Genomic DNA, 9,145 nt, shown 5'->3' with positions numbered 1-9,145 from the left:
AAGAGCTAATAAATAGAAAGGAGTGAGACAAAAATGGCAACTCTGAGCTCATTATGCTGTCGGCTTTCAGAGGTTTTGGCACTTTGAACGATTTCGGCACATTTGGAGGAGGAACGGGTTTCATTAAATTTACACAGGGAAGCAGCTGGTAGGTCAGAGTTAAAGTAGGGTGGAGTTACAAATAAAAAAAACTGGAAGACTGACAACAACTGAGAGCCAATAAATAGTCTTTAGGTTTCCATTTAAAGCCTTTGTCAGAACTGACCTTACAGATTTACAGTCTGCAGGTGAAAAATGGGCAAACCTGTACGGGCTATGTAGGTCACCTGCAGGAAATATCAAGTACGTTGACTGCTTGGTGAGCCAGTAGAGTGAAAATGTTCATGGGGATGTTTTTATCCTACGAGCAACAGGTCATAGTGAACACTTAAAAAACACACAAGAGTACATGCAGTTTGCGTTGAGAGAGAATTTTACAGCCAAGTTACTAAATAGTAAGGGTATTGGAAATAAAATCGATTCTGCGATACATCGCGATGTTCCTTTGACATTTGTATCAATTTAAAATGCTGTCAGGACGATATTTATTTAATTATTTATGAGCGTCCTTTTAGCGTCGGACTCTTGTTTTCCACTTAAACCCCCGGCCACTAGCTGGCAGCAGAGCTCGCTGAGCCTCTTTTAGCTCTACACAGAACAAAACCACCACAAGATCTCAGCGAGAAGCAGCTTGTTTTGTTGTTATGAGACTACTTAGTTTTTACTTAGAATGGGTATTAAACCCAAACTCTTTCCACGTTGCTGCCAGTAACATATATAAACGCGGATTGCGGTGCTTTGTAGTGGCTCAGATAAGAACGAGTGAAGCACTGCAGCTGCACAGCGGCTAATCCACGGAGAATCAGGCCAAATGCTATCAGCAAAGCAGGCCAAAGTTCTCCAGAACCTCACAACAATAGACTATTGTTCAGCGAGCTGATGGATCAGTGTGATGTGTACAACGCTCTGAAAAAAGGCCAACATCATGGCGATGAACAGTAAAATACGTGTTTACTTCCGTGTGTAAGAAAGCAGTTCTACAGAGGTGCAGTGCAAACTGTCATGTAAATGCAAATAAAGCATCTTAGCCACATTAAAGCATTCTCCTTCACCCTGTCATGCTGTCTTGTTTACCTTTTATTTACGTTTGAAGACCCTGTAAAACATTATATTAATCATCCTTTGGTAAGACGATTCTTCGAAGGATAGATAGCTCATTGCGAGATTGGGTGTCGCGGGCGGACGAAGAAGAATACAAATTCAAACAAAAATGGCGGATGGGAAAAACAAGGAAAATAACGAGAGCAGCAAGTTAAAAGACGTGCCGGCAGCATTGAAGCTGCATCACCCAGAGTTGTGTGAGAAAGCCATGGCTGTTGCTGGCCTGAAGCCGACACAGCCCGGCGCCTTTTTCCAGGCGAAGCTACCACAGTCTTCAGCAAGAGCAGAGGCAACAACAAACGGGATTGCTTTTTAAATGTACAAGGAGCTCCGCCCCTGCAGCGAGGTGGAGAACGAGGGATTTCGGTTTTTATTGAATGCAGTATAGCCACGCTTTCACATTCCCTCTTGGAAATACTGAAAAAAGGATCCCTGCACTGTACGCCCAGGTTCCTAGCTACTTGATTTTTTTTTTCTGGAAGACTTTTATTTTTCTTTACACCACATTTGCACTAAACAGTGTCATTTATTTTTAACAAAGACGCTATGATTTGTTTACAGAATTAATATCTGATTTACAGCTATTATTTTTAAATAATGTGAGAGCTATGGCTTTGTTTTTCTAAAGTTATTAAGAATGTGCCTGGCAGCTACTTGACTAATCATTTTTTATCCTGTTTACAGCTATTTTGTACTAAATACTGGCACTGCTGTTCATGTTCACTATTGTTTAAACCGAATTTTACAGTAGTTCCAAATGAAAATAGTCATTGTTTGTCAAAGACAGAGTATTACTGACTTCAGCAATGTTACACAAAGGTCTGTTATTCATTACGCCAAATGGGACACAAGTTGTTCATTATCATTGTGTTTAAAAACAAAAAAATAAATGGGGAAATATTTTCCAAAAAAAACTATTTTCAAGTTCTTCTTTCTTAAAGTTTGATATATCGTGAGTTGTTAGAGACGATTTATATCAATTATCACATTATCACCATATCGTGATAGTATCTTCATCGTGAGCAATGTATCACAAATCGTATCGTAAGGTACCCAGTGATTCCCAGCCCTATCAGATAGGGGTATTTGATAACAGAGATGCATATCTACTGGGGTCATATTTTTACCTTCCATCCAGCGAGATTCTGTTGTTCTGGCTAACAACACTTCAAATAATATCTTCTTTGCTGGTCATCTGAGTACCTGTCTAGCTGTTTAGAGGACCATAATCCTCTTATTAGGGGGCGCAGCAGTCTGGTCGAAAGCTTGCAGGTTTGATTCCCAAAGTGTCCTTAGGCAAGACACTGAACTTCATATTGCTTCTAGTGGTTAAAAGTTGACGCCAGCCAGCGAAGCAACAGTGTGTGAATGTGTGTGTGTGTGTGCGTGAATGGGTTTGTGACTGTAAAGCGCTTTGGGCCTTCGAGGAAGGTAGAAAAGCACATACAAGTATGCACCATTTATATTTATTTTAAAGAAATCCTGTGTGGGTAACTTTTTCCTCATATATAAAAGTTGTACAAAACCCAGGGGAAATTGTGATGAGTTTGAGACACTTTGAAGACCACTTTGAGTCTTTTGAGATCAAATTTGTCTTATTTTTCTAATTTTCAACCTGTAAGAAAAAAATCTAGATACAATGTCAAAGAGGGAAAGACCCTAAGTACTAGTCCAAAAGGTTGACAATATTTAAAAGTAGCCACATGAATGCGGTTTGCAGCCTTAACAAAAGGAAAGAACCTTATGCGTGAGGGCCCTTCAATGTTACGTCACTCTCGCTCAGGATGCTGCCGACCACAGAAGTCAAAAGTCCAGGAATTTCTTTCCTGTCTTGATCTGAAAAATAAGTACAATTTTGGACAGCTGTGTTTAGCTGAACGTTACAACGTTGCCATGCCAACGAAATGAATGGATTCAAAGTTTACATTAGGATAAGTTCATGTATACTTTGACTAGCTAACAGAAGAATGAAGAGGATGTAGTAAAATTTGGTAACATATTGCAACAGGAGGATATTTTTTATTTGAAGAATGTTGTTCTATATCAATTTTGAGGTTTGCAGCAAATTTGGTGGGGTTTTGTAAAGGAAGGAGGCAGTCAAATGTTGCATAGTTTTTGGAGAAAGAAGAAAAACAACCCTTATGATGACAACATGGCCTTCCTGGCAATAAATAGGTTACAGTCTTTGAAAGACATAAAAAGCAAGATTGATGTTTTGCTGCTTGCATCAAATTTTTCCACATTAACCTGTGGTCAGGAGAACGCTGAAAGGCCCTGCTGTGAGGCCGTGCTCACACACTCTACATCATACCTGGAGCTGAGAGCAGAGTAACCCAATATCTGGAGTTTCCCTTCACGTTGCAGGAGCTCCCACCTCTCCCTAAAGTCCACACTTGGCTTCACTCAGGACAGGAAAGTCTGAGTGGAGACATACAATCCATTAGTGGAGAAGACTGAGGAGTCAGGAGGGGGGTGGAAAAGGAGTGAACAGGAGGAATGAAGATGATTGGAGATATGTATGATGGAGGTTTCAACTCATAAAGCAAGACTCCCACAAGTCTCCCGAAAGTAACAAAAGAAAGTCGACATTATATTGATCTTGTTCGTCTAATCTGAGGTTTAATGTAAAGAGATTCCTTTGCTACAGTAGCTTTAGTGGAGAGAGCAGTTAAAGTCCCAGTTCGATCATTTTGTGTTGTAAAAGCCTTCCCCATTCTTCTTTCTCTTTCGGCTTTTCCCATCAGGGGTCGCCACAGCGAATCATCCTTTTCCACCTCACTCTATCATGAACATCTTCTACCCTAACGTTAGCCAACTTCATGTCCTCTGTTAAGACATCCATATATCTCCTCTTTGGCCGTCCTCTTGCCCTCCGGCCAGGCAGCTCCATCTCCAACATCCTTCTACCAATATATCCACTGTCCCTCCTCTGAACATGTCCAAACCATCTCAGTCTGGCTTCTCTGACTTTGTCGCTAACACAGGCAACGTGAGCCGTCCCTCTGATGTACTCGTTCCTTATCCTGTCTAACCTGGTCACTCCTAAGGAGAACCTCAACATCTTCATCTCCGCTACCTCCATCTCAGCCTCTTGTCTCTGTCTCACTGCTACCGTCTCTAACCCATAGAGCAGAGCTGGTCTCACCACTGTCTTGTACACCTTTCCTTTGAGTCTTGCTGGCACTCTTCTGTCACACAACACTCCTGACACTTTCCTCCAACCGCTCCAACCTGCCTGCACTCGCCTCTTCACCTCTTTTCCACAATCCCCATCACACTGAACTGTTGATCCCAAGTACTTAAACTCCTGCACCTTCTTCACCTCAGTCCCCTGTAACCTAATGCTTCTACCTTGATCCCTCTCGTTCAGACACATGTATTCTGTCTTACTACGACTGACCTTCATACCTCTTCTTTCCAGAGCAAACCTCCACCTCTCTAGCTGTTCCTCCACCTGCTCTCTACTCTCACTGCAAATTACAATGTCATCCGCAAACATCATTGTCCAGGGAGATTCCTGTCTTACCTCGTCTGTCAGCCTGTCCATCAGCATAGCAAACAAAAAAGGACTCAAAGCTGATCCTTGGTGTAGTCCCACCTCCACCTTGAACTCCTCTGTCTGACCTACAGCACATCTCACCACCGTCATACTTCTCTCATACATGTCCTGAACTACTCTGACATACTTCTCTGCCACTCCAGACGACCTCATACAGTACCACAGCTCCTCCCTCGGCACCCTGTCATACGCCTTCTCTAAATCTACGAACACACAATGCAGCTCCTTCTGACCTTCTCTGTACTTTTCCATCAACATTCTCAAAGCAAAAATGGCATCAGTGGTGCTCTTACGGGGCATGAAACCATACTGCTGCTCACAAATCCCCACCTTCTTCCTAAGCCTGGCTTCCACTACTCTTTCCCACAGCTTCATTGTGTGGCTCATCAACTTTATTCCTCTATAGTTGCTGCAGTTCTGCGTGTCACCCTTGTTCTTAAAGATCGGGACCAGAACGCTTCTCCTCCATTCCTCAGGCATCTTCTCACTCTCTAAAATCCTATTGAACAACCTTGTTAGAAATTCCACTGCTGTCTCTCCTAAGCACTTCCATACCTCCACAGGTACGTCATCAGGACCAACGGCCTTTCCGCTCTTCATCCTTTTCAGAGCCTTCCTAACCTCATCCTTTCCAATCTCTGCTACTTCCTGCTCCACAACAACCACATCTTCCTCCCTTCTTTCCCTGTCATTTTCCTCGTTCATCAGCTCCTCAAAATACTCCTTCCATCTTTTCTGTACACTCTCCTGGGTTGTTAGCACCTTTCCATCTCTGTCCTTAATCGCCCTTATCTGTTGCACGTCCTTCCCATCTCTGTCTCTCTGTCTGGCTAGCCTGTACAAGTCCTTCTCTCCTTCCTTTGTGTCTAACCTGTCATAAAGCTCATCGTAAGCTTTCTGTTTGGCCTTTGCCACCTCTCTCTTCACTCTACGCTGCGCTTCCTTGTACTCCTGTCTACCTTCCTCAGTCCTTTCTACATCCCACTTCCTTTTAGCCAACCTCTTCCTCTGGACGCATTCCTGTACTTCCTCATTCCACCACCAAGTCTCTTTACCGTCTTTCCTCTTTCCAGATGACACACCTAGCACCTTCCTACCTGTTTCCCTGATAATCTCTGCTGTAGTTTCCCAGTCATCTGGAAGTTCATCCTGACCACCCAGGACCTGCCTCAACTTCTGCCTAAATTCCTCACAAGTTTCTTCATTCTGTAGCTTCCACCACTTGGTCTTCTTTTCTGTTTTCCCTCTCTTCTTCTTCCTGACCTCCAGAGTCATCTTACACACCACCATGCGGTGCTGTCTGGCTACACTCTCTCCTACCACCACTTTGCAGTCATTAACCTCTCTCAAATGACCTCGTCTACATAGGATGTAGTCCACCTGAGTACTCCTACCTCCACTTCTGTATGTCACTCTATGTTCCTCTCTCTTCTGGAAGTAAGTGTTGACTACAGCCATTTCCATCCTCTTCGCAAAGTCCACCACCATCTGTCCCTCCAGATTCCTTTCCTTCACACCAAACCTGCCCATCACCTCCTCATCACCTCTGTTGCCCTCACCAACATGCCCATTAAAGTCTGCTCCAATAACAACTCTCTCTCCTCTGGGAAAACTCTCTATGACCTCATCCAACTCACTCCAGAATCTCTCCTTCACTTCTAACTCACAGCCAACCTGTGGCGCATACCCACTGACTACATTCACCATCACCCCTTCAATTTCTAACTTTAGGCTCATCATCCTGTCTGAGACTCTTTTCACCTCTAGAACACTGTTTACAAACTCCCCCTTCAGAATCACTCCTACCCCGTTTCTCTTCCTATCAACACCATGATAGAAAAGTTTGTATCCTCCTCCAATACTACGTGCCTTGCTGCCCTTCCACCTTGTCTCCTGCACACACAGTACATCTACCTTCCTTCTCTCCATCATGTCTGCCAGCTCTCTGCCTTTCCCTGTCATTGTGCCAACGTTAAGAGTCCCTATTCTCAAACCTATGTTCCTGCCTTTTCCCTTCTCTCTCTGGCAACGGACCCTTCTGCCTCCCCTCTTTCTTCGACCAACAGTAGTCAAATTTCCACCGACACCCTGTAGGTTAACAGCATCGGTGGCGGTCGTTGTTAACCCGGGCCTCGACCGATCCGGTATGTCTAAAGTGTTGTGGATGATTCGCATGGTTATTTTGGCAATTTTTACGCCGGATGCCCTTCCTGACGCAACCCTCTCTATTTATCCGGGCTTGGGACCGGCACAGAAATTACTGGCTTGCAACCCCTGTGGCTAGATTAAAAAGCCTTCCCCATTGGTCTTTTAATTATGATGATGCCGTTTTTAGCAAAAGTAAAGACCCGTCATTTTCTAGGATATAGTTTCTGCAGAACAGCAGGAGTTCATCAGAAATCACCTCTAAATTGTGTGGGACCATCAGCATGGACAAACCCCTTCCCATTGCTGAGAGCTCTCCGTTTACGCCCCCTACCACTAGGTTACAGTCCTCATTCCCCCAAGCGAACATTACTGGTGCAACAAAAATGGTGAGCAAAAATGGAGCTATTCAGCTGTACAGTTTGGAGCTAGATTCCAGCGCAGAAGAGGAGAACAAAGACGCTCATGGATCTAATCGTCTACAAGCATATGCTTGTGGCCCACAAAAACAGTCTGATTCAAATGGCTTCATTTTCTTTAATCAGTGTTTTCCACACAATGAGGCGTACCGGATCATAAGGTGCACTGCCAATAAATGGTCTATTTTCAAATTTCTGTCATATATAAGGCACACTGAACTTTAAGTTGTATTAAGCAAGACAAAAGAGTCAGAGATAGGTCTGCCAGTCAGACTTCATTAATTACATTAACGGTAACTCTAGAAGTTGTTTGTAACACGCTACATGTTAGCCATATTAGAAGCATTAGACACGTTAGAGTACAATACCAATAACTTCCAACCTTGTTCGCAATTTGTAAAAAAAAAAAAAAAAAAAAAAAAAAAAAAAAAAAATTAACTGACATTTTAACAGAGCCCTGTGTATCTCTCAAAATTGCTTCGACATTGGTAAAATCATATTAATCGTAATCTTTTGAAAACAATATGGCTTTTTAGTGCGCCGTATAATGTGGAAAATCCTGTATGTTTTTCTTCATCAGAAAAATACACCAAAAACTAAATTTTTATTAGAGTGGGTCCTTCAGGAACATCCCAAACAATATTAGGGAAAGAGCGTCAAACCATTTATTTTGAGCAAACAAAAAATAACACTGTTTTGGTTTTAAAATGTGTAAAAGAAATATATAAAATGAATAAATGTAATCATCGGTTTAAAGACTCAAGAAAAACCTTAGAAAAGTACAAAGGTTAAAGTCACTCTTGTGTAATTATGTCCTTGGATGACCACAGTGTTTGCTGGAGCCACGTCTGGAGCCACGTCTTATAAGATCCTCAAGTGAAAAAAAAAATGCTTGTCTCGTTTTACACAGGACCCCTGATGCCTTGTGGTGAGTTGTGCTCTTATTTATATCGACAAGGGAGGAGAGGTCGAGAAAGTTGAGCTGATGGTGGAAGATACCATCCCATCCATCCACCCAGCACATGCACATACTGCAGAGACGGGCTGCACCTGCTGTTGCTCCTGGCACGCGAGACTCATTTCTACAAGCTCCTCTTTTTTAATCGAGACATTTCTGACGCGCACTGACCTTATTTTACAGCAGCATAGGTTTCCTTCCTTGTATTTTTTACTCTTCCTGCAAATTTTAAACAATGAAACCAGTTTCCAATAAAAAATGTAAAATTAATATTATTTTTTCCTATAAGATAAGAAAAGTATTTTATCAACATGAACCAGAAAAAGCATGGTCCCCATTTGATGACATGGTAAAAAAAATTGTGGACATAAATTTGTCAAATTGTGCAAATGAAATACTAATTTGTAATTACAAATTCTCAAAATTGGTGTAAACACTGTCCCTAGACAGCTGGATAAATAAATTAAACCTTTGCCGGTAAAGCAACCTGGTTCTCCATATCCTGTGTAAATTAATCTTGAAATGATGAATTCTTGAAATGTGTTCTTGCAGTGTAGCTCATTCCAAGCTTAAAATCTAACTAAATCAAACTGTCTCTATCCATCATATAGCTTTACTCTATAGATTTTCTTATCAAACAGACTAAGCATTATGTCAATAGGATTAATTCAAACCGTATTTTCTGCACTAAAGGGCCACCCTGGATAATAAGGCACACCTAAAACAAACAGTCTATTTTTAAACTTGTGAAGAATAGTTAGAAACTGCCTTTAAGTTTTATTACACTAATGGTTTAAACTTAATTCACTAAGCATGTATTGTCATCTCAAAATTATATTACATTTGAAGAAAACACAGCCAAGC

General features: G+C 42.0%; 1 protein-coding gene across 1 annotated transcript; it reads right to left on the bottom strand.

Moving 5' to 3' along the window:
• Positions 1-2,669: 2,669 nt before the first annotated feature.
• On the bottom strand, positions 2,670-7,037 carry LOC111948763 (uncharacterized). The gene is made up of 2 exons (XM_078931783.1): positions 3,512-7,037; positions 2,670-3,036 (listed from the first exon to the last, which is right to left on the bottom strand). Exon 1 carries the CDS (start codon positions 6,932-6,934, stop codon positions 3,941-3,943), a length of 2,994 nt encoding a protein of 997 aa, XP_078787909.1. The 5' UTR covers positions 6,935-7,037; the 3' UTR covers positions 2,670-3,036; positions 3,512-3,940.
• Positions 7,038-9,145: the final 2,108 nt, after the last annotated feature.

The sequence above is a fragment of the Oryzias latipes genome, chromosome 15, assembly GCF_053564925.1.
Source record: "Oryzias latipes strain Hd-rR chromosome 15, Olatipes_Hd-rR_3.1".
Taxonomy (NCBI): domain Eukaryota; kingdom Metazoa; phylum Chordata; class Actinopteri; order Beloniformes; family Adrianichthyidae; genus Oryzias; species Oryzias latipes.
This window is presented reverse-complemented; position numbering and strand designations above follow the sequence as displayed.

Coding starts and splice junctions, on each gene's coding strand:
- LOC111948763 (XM_078931783.1), bottom strand. CDS start 6,934: ATGCGAATCATCCACAACACTTTAGACATACCGGATCGGTCGAGGCCC.